General features: G+C 40.6%; 1 protein-coding gene across 6 annotated transcripts in view; it reads left to right on the forward strand.

The window, feature by feature from the left end:
- Positions 1-553: 553 nt before the first annotated feature.
- rgs22 (regulator of G protein signaling 22) overlaps positions 554-14,781 on the forward strand; it is a 30,184-nt gene continuing 15,956 nt past the window's right edge. For 3 of the 6 annotated variants that reach the window (XM_088326337.1, XM_088326336.1, XM_088326341.1), the window contains exons 1-16: positions 554-639; positions 716-744; positions 825-887; positions 953-1,144; positions 1,249-1,334; positions 1,530-1,657; positions 2,315-2,458; positions 3,528-3,696; positions 3,771-3,932; positions 4,003-4,105; positions 4,222-4,344; positions 4,414-4,515; positions 6,336-6,530; positions 7,329-7,421; positions 12,706-12,887; positions 13,225-13,387. In XM_088326337.1, coding sequence (XP_088182463.1) covers positions 582-639; positions 716-744; positions 825-887; positions 953-1,144; positions 1,249-1,334; positions 1,530-1,657; positions 2,315-2,458; positions 3,528-3,696; positions 3,771-3,932; positions 4,003-4,105; positions 4,222-4,344; positions 4,414-4,515; positions 6,336-6,530; positions 7,329-7,421; positions 12,706-12,887; positions 13,225-13,387 — 1,992 coding nt within the window. In that variant the 5' untranslated portion in view covers positions 554-581. The remainder of the gene's footprint in view (positions 640-715; positions 745-824; positions 888-952; positions 1,145-1,248; positions 1,335-1,529; positions 1,658-2,314; positions 2,459-3,527; positions 3,697-3,770; positions 3,933-4,002; positions 4,106-4,221; positions 4,345-4,413; positions 4,516-6,335; positions 6,531-7,328; positions 7,422-12,705; positions 12,888-13,224; positions 13,388-14,781) is intronic. The other 3 variants (XM_088326340.1, XM_088326338.1, XM_088326339.1) reach the window with 3 other exon arrangements.

Genomic DNA, 14,781 nt, shown 5'->3' on the forward strand with positions numbered 1-14,781 from the left:
TTTTAAATTTTGTGGATTCTTTTTTTATTTTCATTTTTTTATAAAGTTTATTTTGTGTTGGAAATAAAAATATTCGAGGACATTAGAATTTTTTATCAGCGATATTCTTATTAAAAAAACTGATGCGGCTAATCCTCACCCACATTGTTTCAAACGGTCCCCAGCTAAATTGAGTTTGAGACCCCTGATCTGCCGAATCAAACAGAAAAGCATCCCTGTACTCTACCTGTAAAATATAAATTTGTGTCGTACGACATTGTTTGAGGAAATTCATACATGAACCTATAATGCCATCTAGTGGTTGATTTTTGCTATTCATTTTAGTCGCAATTCCCTTCACGCATACGAAAAAGCGCTATGGGGAATTTACAATCGCACGAATCAGAAATGTTTGCCAAAATATAGTTTTGGGACGTTTATTGCCTAATAGTGAATTATTTTCCATCGATGAGATTTTGGGTGAAATAAATTTCACTAAGCGCCCTCCCCCCATACCCATTGTTAACGAGAGTCCATCTCCATAGCGACTGCACTTGTATGGTTACATAAAACGTGGTGCCCGATTTTCTACACAGTATTGTATGAAGAATATAAGTCTTTTCCCCCTAACACAAGCCATGCATGAGGATATTTCAAAAGGTAAGGCATGGCTTTCAACATGTTACTTTTGAAATTCTTCACATTACCAAGGTTTTCTTCCAACTTTATCTTGTAGAGTTTCCAGACGTGACGCTCCACAATTTTGTGAGTACGAGCTCTTATTGAATTGAGTAGTTTTTCCACAAGTGTCAATCAGTCTAATGTGCATATTTCTCTGCACCTAGGAGAACTTCTTGTCCTCTGATCCTGATTTTGTTTACACGTTGAACACATTTTTAAGTCTGCCGGTAATTTTACAAACTAATACTAATGGCAAGCAATTTGCTCACAATATTTTTTTTATTGTGTCCAGTGTTTTCCACAGGCTTTGATGTACAATCTGGAGACTGCTCAATTTGAGGTGCCGAGCAACGCGGCGGATGTTGCCTCCAACCGAATTAGATCGGCACTACAACACAGCAAATCACAGCTCCTTTCTCGGCATGTCAAAGCACCGGCCAAGGCCGCTTTAGTGGACAACAGTTACAATGTCTCTGTAAGTAATGTATGTTTCCTATTTACATGGTAAGAGAGAAGATAATGAAATCGCTTTGATTGATGAGTGGCAATAGTTTGTGGAAGACTGAATTCTTTTTCCATACATTGTAGTGTGTGGACAGAGAAGAAGGCATTCAATGGATTGGAAAGGAAAGATTGACTTTTTTCCTTCAAAGTAGCTTTTACCACGAGTACAAGTAGGCTACACAGCATTTGTATACACAGTTACATTGTATTAAAACTCTTTCATTCATTTCTATCGTTTAGTTTTTGATTCAAGATTGCTAAAAATGACCCATACATTTTCATGTTAAACAATTTGCACTATGTTATGAAAGTGTGCTATGTTTTTAAAAACAAATCTAAACTGTAAATTGTAATGTATTTTGTAGACTATCCAAGTTGTTATTTCGTTGGACACAACTTAGGAATGTCCAGAGGAGAATGTGCAACTCTGCAATCATGCGCTGTGAAAAGGAAATTGAAAAATTGTATGATCGTGAGGATTCATCAAGACGAGGTGTGGTCCTAAAAAACAATTGCAAGATTTTTTTTTTTTTTTTTTTTGTCGCATTCCAATCTGAAACAGATTCATCGAACATAAGTTAGTACAGTACATTTAAAATCTCATAAGCAGATAATATATAAAAAGAACAAAATTAATCCGCAGCCACTTATTAATATGGATGAATGTGTACTCGTCTGATCACTGGAAGAAAGCAACGGTTGGGAAACTAAACATACACAGCATAACAATGGTACACATCCTGGGATACGACAAGCACTGATTCTTTATTTTAGTTCTTAAGGCCACAAGTTTAAATATGTGGTAGAATTTATATCGCACAAATTAGGTGTAAAAGCTGGTGCATATTAATTTATATAGAAAAATATGGAAACGTTTATATAAGTGTTTATTTTTAAAACGGCTGTATGTATCCCAGGAGCTTGTACACGGCCAATGAATATTTGTTCATTTAAATAATTCACGATATTTCATCACTGCTAAATGTTGTGTGAAAATTACTCAACTATGAGCATTTTCTACAAAATATGGCAAAAATCTCAAGTGAATTCATCAGATGTTCTTCCAAAGTTTCCAGGCCATCTTCCACATTATCTTTGTCTTCTGCTTATTTTCCCTCAAATCTGAATGCTGCTGACGTTGACAACCCAGAAGCGTCAACTGCGGCTCAAGAGAAACCATTACGTGATGAGGCCTCTCAACGATATTTGCAAAACCTGGCTGCTGGTGTGGTTAAACGAGTCTTTAACGATGCAATGTTCTTGTTTAATGCACAGCGTCAGGAAAACCTAACAGGTCGGACTAACATTGATACAAATGGCTGGCGTATTGATCCCTTTCCGTGTGATGTACAGTAGCTCAGCTGCATGCGCATTGTTGAGGCAGATCAGTGGCATAATGATACACTGAAAAAAATGGCGGATCATAGATAGTAACATATCAATATAGCACAATGTATGTGGAAACGGCAAGATGGCTACTTTTTTGTGATCAAAGCCAACAGGCTACACACAGATTTGTGCGAGCCACTTTCTGGAGCTATTGTGTGTGACTTTTTCATCTTGTATACGATGCCTGTCCATAAAGGATAAGTAACTGGTAAAATACCTTTTTATGCCAACAAGATAAATGGACGAAAATAGTGCCTCATTTGACCAGTTCATATTTACAGTAGCTTAGGTCACACATAAGTTAAACTTTAAAAGAATTTACTCTTCTTGACTTGCACTCACCTTAAATACATCATTAGTGTTGGTGGATCAATGACGATAACAATATTTACTATTAACAATAAAATGTATTATTACATACATATTAAATATACAATATTATGGTAATAATGTCATTACTCTTATCATTATTGAAATTATAAAATATCTACTATCTAGCGGTAGCGAGATTGCAGTCTATAGTAGGCATTGGAAGAAAACACTTCGCATTTCCCTGACTCTTGTCATTCAAGCAAATCCAAACCCGATCGGGCACCGCAAAACAGACATACCAAATGATGTCCTCGGTCCAGTCAGTTATTTTTAATGGCTTGCAGCCACAGGCTCCTAAGGTGCTTTTGAAAAGGCCTGTTTCCTATGGGAATTGCAAAAAATCTTGTCGCAATTGCTGCGCCTGTACACACAACAGCTGGGCATGTTGTTTTTTTACATTCAGACTCTAAAAAGGTAACTCAACATACAAATCTTCTCTCGCTCCATTTAAACTTTTACTCTCATTTCTGCCGTTTTGGGTCAACAATGCACATGCATCCTGTGATGATCCGGTGCTAATCTAGACTGGAAAGGGGTCAATACATTTAGGAGATAAGAATGCGAAAAAATACTGTAAATGATCAGAAAGCTTTATTATGCAGCTTTGGAAATAATCCCGAATGCTTGCTGCCCGGTTACCTGTCATCATCGCAACCAAACGGGCATGGACGACTTCAAAGAGTTTTTGCAGCGCACATCAGGCAGCAGATTGCTTAATCTGTGGATGGACATAGAAAGACTGAAAACTTCAGATGGAGAGACTGAGAAAAGGTGCTGCTTTTCTTTTTATATGTTTGCATTTTTAAAATTATATGGGATTAGACAGATTGTGTTGTCTGTCTCAGTTTGTTAGCTTTGATGAGGAGCCGCTTCTTGCTCCGCAGCAGTCAAAACTGCCTAAACATGGAGCAGCTCCGCAAGTGGGGCCTCAATACCTCTCCCTGCTGGACAAAGGACAGGCTGTGCGCAATACAGCCCAACCTCCTTAAGTCAATCGTTTCTTACTGGTGATTTATTACTTTTATTGTTTTTGGATGCTGAGTTCAGAATACATTTTCCCCCTTTTCTTCCCTGCAGGATTCCTCGTTACTGGACATCTCAGCATGTCCTAACAGCCCGTGATTATTCCAACATGGAGCCAGGGAGAGAGTTGCGTGCACGACCTCACTTGACCTCAATGGTACCTCATTCCTTTTGCACTGAACTTTGGCTCCCCGAGATGTACCAGCTGCAAGTGAGAGAAATAGGAGATATGATGTTCCGATAATGTATTTTTTCAATGATTTTTGTGAACAGTTTAACTCGAATAGAAGTCAATCCGTTAGCTTCACGAGACTTCAAAAGATTTTGCAAGCACTGTTGGTAGACGCCCATGCTGGCTTGTATTTTACACATTTCTGTGAGCAGCCTGCAAACAAGGTAGGTGCCATGTTAAGCTTAGACTTGCACTCAAAATGTTTTTGGCTTCTTAAATGATTTCCCTCAAAGTTATGGGAGAATGCAGTTTACTTCTGGAACGACCTTCAGCACTATCACGAGCTCTTCTACCAGGAAAGACTGGATCCATACAGAGTGCAGCAAATAGCTCAGGTACACAAATGAAAACTTTATTCAAATTTAAGTTTAGTGGAGCTGTACAGAATTTGGGACTATTTTTTTTTCCTGGCTTGTGTCATCATTACAGCTTCTGTCGGCTCGTTCATGATGCATGTGCAAATATGTGCAGTTCTTAGACACCCTCCAGTAAACTTTTTTTCATGTTGGTGTTTTGACTGAACTTGAAGAAGGCCTCTCCCTACTCACCATTTTCATGCTACACCTAATTGATATAAACAAAAACGAGCATGACCACACTATCCAACATGACTCTCCACCCCCCATTTCTTCTACCTAATGTGTTCCGCCCCGTGTTTTGCTTTGCTTTACGATAAATGCAGATAGGTGCCTTGAAAATAAAGCATAAGGGCCCTTGGAACTCAGTTGGCCATTGTTAACACATACTTAACAGAGTAAATATTTAACTCTTTTTAAAAGACACCTCAAAAAATGTACACCAACTTCAAGCTTATTACCAAATTTCATTGACTAAGATAGGAAGGAATTTTAGAACACCAGTGTTTTTTCTTATTTTCTTTTGCCTAGTCTTTTTGGTTTTTTTTTCTATTGTAGGTGCTGTTAGCAGCAAAATGGCACAGTCGTGTCAGCTCCCTCTCAGCGAGCCTTGTGTTATTTAAGATACTTCATGTATTTTTACTTATTATTCAAATTGATATTTTTTTTTCATTAAAAAACACAATTTCTCTTCAAATGTCTGAAATGTAAAAATACATTCTTTCAGTTAGTGTCTATTTGTTTGCATGACTGCCTCGTCTGAAGCATTTTTCTTGTCTATGTCAAGACGCTTGAGTAAAGACACAAGCCTCCCTCTTGCCTTGTTGTAGAAAACAATTCTTAGCATCTTTACAACCAAAGATGAACATGTAACTTGGCTGAGGTGTATATTTTATTAGTGTTAACTTTAAAAGCTTAACAAGAGCAGGAGTTTTACTGTGCTGTGGAAGACCAATACAGCATAGAAAAAATGGACAGAATAGCAATGCATAAGAAAACGAAGTATGTGGAATGCAACCGATAATGGAAACCTTGATGCAAAATTGTTTTTGAACGAGCGGGGATTTATGATTTTGACTTCAAAACGACAGTTTAAAAACACTGAGTGCCTCACCACCTTGTCATTTTGTGAGGGACGCTGCTTCTCCTCTGCATTGTGCCACTAGGTGGTTGTGATGTCGCACGATGGGAAACCAGTTAACAAGTTCGTATTACAAATATTTTAGGTTCCATGGCTGTGCACATGCCAGAAACCTCAAGTCTGACACCCCCAGGCCTTAAAGTCTCAGTACAAGTAGGACTCCAGAGTATGTGGTTACTATTGATGGTTAATTGTACGTACTTGGAAGGCACTTCCTGGAAAGCTGTAAAAGGCAGACCTATGTTTTGCTTCACCATCTCATCCTCAAACGCTTTTGTGCCGTAAACCACTCTTGCTAACAAAAAAAACAACTGGTAATGTGGAAAGCTCGTCCCCTCGCGGCATGTCTGTCTTTGTGTGCATGCAAACTGCTGCCTCTTTAGTAGTGGGTTTACCACTGCACTTGTAGAACCCACCAATGCTGCCAATCACGAGTATAGGCGCAAGTGGTAGTACACAATCATAAAAAAAGGAAGAGGCCCCTCTACCAACTGCAACAAGTTTAAAATGTGTGATTTTAAGAAGGTAGAAAGTAACCCACAGCTACTCGTACACAAGGTTAACTGCAAAAGGATGTTGATTTAACAACCCAAATAAAGTAACATTTTCTTGTAGCATTAAAAGAGTTCTGAATTTATTGTAATTTGTGTATTTTTAGGTTGTGTATTCCACATACCTCCATGGATCTGCCAGCAGGAGCATCAGCTTGGAGGAGGAGGTCAGAAAGGAGGTGCACAACAAACTCATGCCTGCCTTTGAGGAGCTCTTTGATAAGGTAGAGGAGCACATCTTGAACATTCTCTTGGATGCTTGGACAGCCCTTGTTAAGAGGGATGAAGAATCCTTCTCGCAGGTTAGTACAGTTCATGCACATCTCATGTGTAATGGGTGTAATAACTAGTTTTATTGAAATTCCTGCTGTAATATGTTGTATAGTTTCTGTATAAGTGTCCTGCAATAATGAGTCACAACACAACACATTAAGCTTCTCTGTTGGCTTTGATCTCTATGAGGGGAATTAGTATTTTAGCACAACATGCAACGTCCGGCAAAACTAACATAATAGGCGACAGAAACAAAACGAAAATAAATCCAAACAGCTTGACAACATCAATCACATTACTGTGCATGTTGAGAGATTTGTCAGCTGTGGTTTTAATGTTTAAAATTAACTTTTTGCGGAGCACCAAAAGATCGTGTCTTACCGTTGACAGCTCTTTGTAGACTGCCAAAAACCCTGCCCTTCCTGTCGCAAAGTCTAAAGCCAAACCAAACCTTACCACATACCAGCAGGTGGCACTGTTGGACTCATCATTGCAGGACACTTATACAGAAACTATACAACATATTTTAGCCGGAATTTCAATAAAACAAAAGTTATTATTACACCCTTTACACACATACATCCATTAATCATATTGATGGATTTTTTTATTATAACAATTTAAAAAGCACAAGACTTTTTTTAATAGTTTATCTGTTTGTGTTTATACAGAAACTTTACAACATATTTCAGCCGGAATTTCAATAAAACAAAAGTTATTATACACCTGTTACACACATACATCCATTAATCATATTGATGGATATTTTATTATAACTATTTAAAAAGCACAAGACTTTTTTTAATAGTTTATCTGTATGTGTTTAGCTAAGTGTACGGGAGGAAGTACGCTGTATCAACAACTGGCAATATAAGGAGCTCCAGAAGTTGTATGCAGAATCAAGCCAAAGAATCAACCAGGTCAGAAAGAAATGTGAGCTTAAATGACAAACACAAACAAAAATAATCTTGGCAGATAAGCAAAATTATTTCAATCATTTCAAACTTATAGTTATGTTTTATTCTACTGATTTTTCGGGAGGGTGGGTTATGTAACAGATATTTTTTAGAGAAACAATAAAATAAAAACAAATACCGTGAACCATGATATAGGTCTAAAGTAAAATAAATATTTTTGGAAAAAATGCTTAAAATTTGTGCAATTAGCTACCGAATAACAGAAACATTTTTGTTAGTTTATTTTAGTACATTTATTTTTCACTTTCCTCCATTACTTTTGTATTTTTTACTTTATTTATTATACTTTATTGTATTTTGTATTGTTGCTTGCTGTTTACGTTCCACCGGATGCTAATGTTCCACTGGATGCTAACGTCAGCATAGCGCTAAATCTCCTGCCCGCTGCTATCAATAAACAGCAGCTTGCATACCCCGACGGAGCTTTTATCGTCGCCGGCGACTTTAATCGGGCATGTTTAAGGACTGTACTTCCCAAATCCATTCAATACGTGGCCTGAGCAATTAGGGAAAAAAACACTGGACCGTGTGTACAGTAAGATCAAACCTCTAGTTGGATCCGCCCATCTCTGTCTGTCCCTCACCCCCTCATCCACCCCCCTTCGGAGGAAAACAAAGCCTATACAACAAGGACAGTACAAACATCTTCTTTGTTCCTTTATCTCTTTGTTTTCCTTATCCTCACTATAAATTGTGGGCCTGGAGTGCCACGTCCAGTTTCGTTGTCACAATATATCCCATGTTGTAACAATGACAATAAAGGTATATTCTATTCTATCTATTGTATTCTATTAACAATCTGTGTTTCAAATGTGACATTTATTTTACTCACTTAGTGTTTGTGAAAACTGATCATGTAATTTAAAACAGTGTATTAAGACACCCATTTGCCGGTTATTATGACATCTCTTCCAATGAATATAAATCTAATGATTGTGGCATTTTATTTATGCATCCCCAAACAATATCATCAAAACTAATTTGAGAAATAGTGGGATGTTTAGACCTGTTCTAAGGGATGGGCAGGGCACCTGTATGATGTGGCAGGGGTAAACCAGTGAAAGCTGTCGGGTCCTGCTGTTGAACAGAAGAGTGTGTTGTGTCAACCTGACCCGAGTGACATGGCCGTTTCATCTGGAGGGATGAAAGCAGGACCAACTTGGGTGCCGAGGTGCTTAAATTGTTTGGGTGTTTGGGCATTTGAGTTGGCCATGGTCCCCAAAATTTTTTGCTACTTTTTCCTTTTAATTTTATTTGTTTTTGTGTGTGTGTTTGTCTTGGTGTCGGTAGATGGATAGAAGGAAACAAAATAGTTGGACAAAAAAACAGCTGTACAATAATATAATACACAAGCAGAATGGTCCAACGTTGCTGGGCAATTCTCCTTGGGTGAGGATGTTGGGTATGTAAGTGAGCTGAGCTGAAAGTGCCGCTTCTTGTAAAAAGCCGGAATTTCCATCACTAATCGATAGTTACATTGGGTCCTAATTTAAACTATCGAGCCAGCCAAACAACCGCTCCTGCCTGACACTGTTATCCCTTATTAGATAGCAGAAGTATGGATTCCTACTCCGCTGTGAAAGAAGCGCCACCTGGCGCGAATGGGTATGGAAAAAGCCTCCCCGCCTCACCAGTTCCCACCACCAATGAGCGATGACTGTATGTGCACCGGCTCGGTCTAATGGCCAAATGTAACACACACGTTTCAGGAAACCACAGCCCCCAAGTAGAATTCCCAGCAATGCTATTTGTTATAATTTGAATAGTAGAAGTAGTCAAATGTGCCAGGTACCAAATAAATTGACTCAGACCAGGATGTAGCAGGACAGGAGTTTTTGAGATAATGACGCCAAGCGTGCAGCACGGGAGAGCAGTGGTTAGCTTGTGTGCGGCACAGTTCCCTGGTCATGAAATTGAACCTTACTGTGTGGAGTTTGCACGTTCTCCCCGTGCTTGCGTGGGTTTCCTCTGGGCACTCCGGTTTCCTCCCACATTCCAAAAAAACATGCATGTCAGGTTAATTGCCCGTTACAAATTGTCCCTACGCATAAATGAGCGAGTGAGTTGTCGGTCTTTATGTGCCCTGTGATTGGCCGGCAGCCAGTTCAGGGCCTACTGCCCGAAGATGGCTGGGACGGGCTTCAGCACCCTTGCGACCCTACCGAGGATAAGCAGTGCAGATAATAGAAGGATGGATGCCAGGTGTAAGCGTGGATCGGTAAACCAAAGTGCAAAGGAGGTCTTCATGCATCTGAAAAAGAGGGTGGTGAATGTGAGTACTGTAGAGTGTGGGGCTGGAGTCAGTGGTCTTTAGCAAGGAGGGAGTCTATGAGCAGGTAGAAAGCAAGGGCTGAGCAGGTGGAAAGAAAGGGTTTAGTAGGGGATTGAGGCAAAATTAGGAGATGAGATCAAGAATACAAACTCGACTGGTCAAACGTGGATCGGCTTCGACTAATAACGAATGATCAACATTTAAGCACCAGTCGCTTGTCTCCAACAGCTTTTGAAGGCTGCAGTCTTGATTGAAGGTAGCGACAGATGGGTTTATTGTGATCCCCCCACCCACCTGTGCTGGCTGACAAGGTGGAACAAGGACCCCGGCGTGGTATAACACCATGTTCATCAATTATGTTAGTATGTATTGGGGCTGCAATAACACAAAACCTGACTCAAGACTCTCGAGGAAGCCTATAGACAGAGTGTGTGAATTTTGAAAATTGGTTCAGTCACTTCGGAACCTTGAAGCCATTTACGAACACGCACACATGCACAAAGAAAGGATTTATTGGGATTTATATACAAGATTAAATTAACATGTTCCCAAAGGGGGTAGGCTGAAGCTTTTGAATAACTACCCCCGTTCATTGTTTTCTTTGCAGGGAAGACCTATTTAAAATCAAAACAAGAAAACAGAATCTTGCACCACCAAAAGGAAATTGGCAAGCAAAAAAAGATTTCGAACATTTCGAATGTACAATTTTACCGCTGGCAAGAGGGCCTTTAAAAATGGTGATCATCAGGAGCTAAAACGAGTACAGAAGGAGCTCAAAGTCCAGCTCCAGAAAGGGAAGGAGCAGTACAGGAGGAAGTTGGAGAAAAAGCTGCTGAACAACAACATGAAGGAGGTGTGGGAAGGGATGAAAACAATTACTGGCTGCAGCACCAAGCAGAGTGTGGCTGTGGATATAGATGTGGGGCGAGTCAACCAGTTGAACAACTTTTTCAACAGGTTTGACCACTCCGCCTCATCCTCACCCCTGAGTTGTGCAGCTGTCCTTCCCCCTCCCCCTCTGGACACTAGCATGGAAGACATCCCCCCACTAAAAATAACTTCAGCCCAGGTGTGTGGGGAGCTGAGAAGGCTACGAACCAGCAAGGCAGCTGGTCCGGATGGAATATCCCCCCGACTGCTGAAAGCCTGTGCGTCTGAGCTGGGAGACCCTCTACAGCGCATCTTCAACCTGAGCCTTGAACAGGGGAGGGTCCCTCAGCTGTGGAAAACATCCTGCATCATCCCAGTCCCAAAGAAATCAAGACCAGAGGAACTCAACGACTTCAGGCCAGTCGCCCTGACATCACATGTGATGAAGACCATGGAGCGGCTGCTGCTGCACCACCTGAGGCTACAGGTCCGTCACGCCATCGACCCACTGCAATTTGCTTACCAGGAGAAGGTGGGAGTGGAGGATGCTATATTATACATGTTACACCGATCCCTCTCTCACCTGGATAGGGCGAAGGGGGCTGTGAGGATTACATTTTTGGACTTCTCTAGTGCCTTCAATACCATACAGCCTCTGCTACTGAGTAGGAAATTGACAGAGATGGGAGTTAGCTCACACCTTGTAGAATGGATTACTGACTACCTAACAGGCAGACCGCAGTATGTGAAACAGGGGGGCTGTAAATCGGACACCGTGGTTAGCAGCACAGGATCTCCGCAGGGGACCGTTCTCTCTCCGTTCCTATTCATTCTATATACATCGGACTTTAAGTACAACTCTGAGTCCTGCCATGTGCAAAAGTTTGCAGATGACACTGCGATCGTGGGATGTATCAGAAACGGGCAGGAGGAGGAGTACAGAAAATTGATTCAGGACTTTGTCCGATGGAGCGACGCAAACCACCTGCACCTAAACACCACCAAGACCAGAGAGATGGTGGTGGACTTCAGGAGAACCAGAACTCATCCGGTTCCTGTAACCATCAAGGGAGAATGTGTAGAATTTGTCCAGACCTACAAATACCTGGGTGTGCAGCTGGACAACAAACTGGACTGGACTGCCAACACAGAAGCTCTATGTAGGAAAGGGCAAAGCCGACTTTACTTCCTCAGAAGGCTGGCCTCCTTCAACATCTGCAAAAAGCTCCTGAAAATATTCTATGAGACAGTAGTGGCAAGCGCCCTCTTCTATGCGGCAGCGTGTTGGGGAGGCAGCGTCAAGAAGAAGGATGCCTCTTGTCTCAATAAACTGGCTAGGAAAGCGAGCTCTGTTGTGGGCAAAGAGCTGGACAGCCTAACAACAGTAGCTGAGAGACAGGCACTGAAAAAGCTGAGGTCAATCATGGACAATCCATCGCATCCGCTTCACAGCATTATCTCCGGACAGAAGAGCAGTTTCAGTGACAGACTGCTGTCACTGTCTTGTACTACGGACAGACTGAAGAGATCTTTTCTTCCTCATGCCATGAGGCTCTTTAACTCCACCCGGCAGAGTAAAGGCCCACATTAAACCACACCACCTACATTGGATATTACTGAATCTTACTGCATTATGTGTTCTGTGTAGCACTATTTGGTTACTCTATATAACATGCTAAAGTGGGCATTTGCACGTCACACTGGGTATTTGTATATTGTATTCTTTTGGCTTTATTATTGTACTGTTCTCAGCTTAGGGATGCTGCTGGAAATGTGAATTTCCCTTAGGGGATGAATAAAGTATCTATCTATCTATCTATCTATCTATCTATAACATCTAATACCCAAACAAACTCTTTATATCTAAATTTTATGTATTTTTGAAATACATTACAGACCTTTTTAAGGACATATATCTTATAGCTATCTATTTTATGGTGCAGCATTATTGAACTATTTTTCATACTCTAACAATAATGTACAACCATATCGTGTAAGATTTAACCAGGTGTGACTTAAGGTCAATTAATCTTTCTTGTTGAAAAAAAACTCTAAGTTTAGAACACATTTTTGCCTCCAAAACAGGTGCAGCAGTACATTCCATCAGCCTTGAATCCATTATCCGAGTTCTGTTCTCGAAGCCAAGGCAGCCTTGACTCTTGGTCCAAGGTTCCACCCGAGTATCAAGGTTACCACCTGGGTTCTTTACTTCGCCACCGTCATGAGATTTGGCGTTTTATGTCTTTCCTTCGAAAAAAAGCTGCAAGGTGAGATGCTGCATGAAATGAGATATTTTCCCTATGGATTGGTGTTGTTGCATCTGAAGCCATCATGCAAGCTCACTTTGACTCACAATTTGTTAGAAATATCAAGGTCTATTTACTCGCACATGTAGGTCAATCAAGGCAACTAAGTGGCCAATATTTTGGGGAATTGTAAAATGTAATATTTTGAGACAAAAATTGATAACATCACACAATGTTCTTATTTCATTCCAATGAAACAACGGTAGAGGAAGTAAGTGACAACTTGGAGCCAGACCTTCTCTCTCAACATAGTCTGTGGTCTCACATGTGTTTGAAATGTATAAATATTTTTCCTCAGTATCCACCTGGAATGTTGGCTGGACATGGAGCAGTACCGTAGGACGCCTCAGAAGAACACGTCATTGAGACAGAAACGGTCTTCTCTGATTGTAAATAAATATCTCAGCAGCAACTACTTTTTCAGCGCCCAAAGTCCTGCCACGGAAGAGCAGCAGAATCATGTATGTAGAATCATGTTGAAAAACCTGGTCATTTCAATTTTATAGATGTTGAACACAATACTGAGCTCTGCTATTGTCAGGATGGTGGTAAAATATTCTAAACATATGGATAGTAATATACTGCCTTTTGTCATTGCAATCCGGAGTTCGTGCAAGCTCCCGCTGAGGCTTCAAACCAGATTGAGCGAAAGCAAACTTCTGCGGGACCGGTCTAGTGTTCTACTGCTTTCCTTCTGCTTCTTGTGTGGACACGCTGTAGACAGTTCCGTCAATGTGTTGCTGGATGATCATAGAATCAAGGGCATGGTTGGAATTAACACGAGGTGTGGTAGAGGTTTGCGGTTTGGAGCCACAATACAGGAGCACGCCAAGTGGCTAAAAATTTCTCTTGAAAAGGTAGTTCTTTGGCAAACTGCAGGGTGGCATGAATGTTTAAAGGGATTGAACACTTTGGTTTTGTCGATCAAGGGACGACGAGAGGAGGTATTAACCAAAATCGCGAATAAAAACATAAGATAAAACTAAGTATGCCTTTAAGAATGCTTTAAGGCACCCCTGCTTCCCAAACCCTCAGACTCAATAGATCAGGGGGTCGGCAACCTTTTCGGTGAGGAGTGCCGCTTTCAAATTTCCTTGTAAATCAGTGTGCCACGCCAAGATTAATGACTCGCACAACATTTTTTTTTAATATCCAACTGAACTGTCATTTTACACTAGTCAAAATATACAACATGGACAGACATTTAAATCGTATAACTGACCTATTTATCTAGCACTATTCTTGTTCATCAATAAACTAAAAAGTGAATGTGAGCAACGAGTGGAATGGCCTGTATAAATCCATGACTTCAACTTTTGACCACAAGAATCAACTATTCATCAACAATGAACTACAATCAAAAAACAAGTGATATGGACAGCTACCATACTATTCACCAATGAAATCTTAAAGCAGAAAATATCAAATTGAAACACACACGCTTTCTGCCAGCCCCTCCTTTTGACGTTAAACACTTCTGGCTGACATAGGGATGTGTTTTACGCTTGTTTTTGTTAGGCAAGCCACCAAACAAAACCTTTAAGCTCGAAAAGAACGCTTCTTTAATATATTTGCATTAAGTAAAAGATTTTCCTTGCTTTGCTATGCAGTGAGCAATGGCGTTTTTAGCAATGACAGTGGTTTTCAGGGTCTGTGTTTGTTTGCCGTACCTGGACACCGCACGTTTTAATGTCTTCGCCTTGTCAGGCTCGTCCTTGAATTCATGTTCATGATTCGTTACGTATTGACGTTTAACACTTGATGTGCGAGGTACATTGCTCTCGAGGCATAATGCACAAACAGCACGGTCATTTTTTGCACAAAGCCCCAGTCATTTCCCCACGCTGGCGGAAAA

Source organism: Urocampus carinirostris, chromosome 2 (assembly GCF_059441175.1).
Source record: "Urocampus carinirostris isolate Australia breed hairy pipefish chromosome 2, RoL_Ucar_1.0, whole genome shotgun sequence".
NCBI classification, from domain to species: Eukaryota; Metazoa; Chordata; class Actinopteri; order Syngnathiformes; family Syngnathidae; genus Urocampus; species Urocampus carinirostris.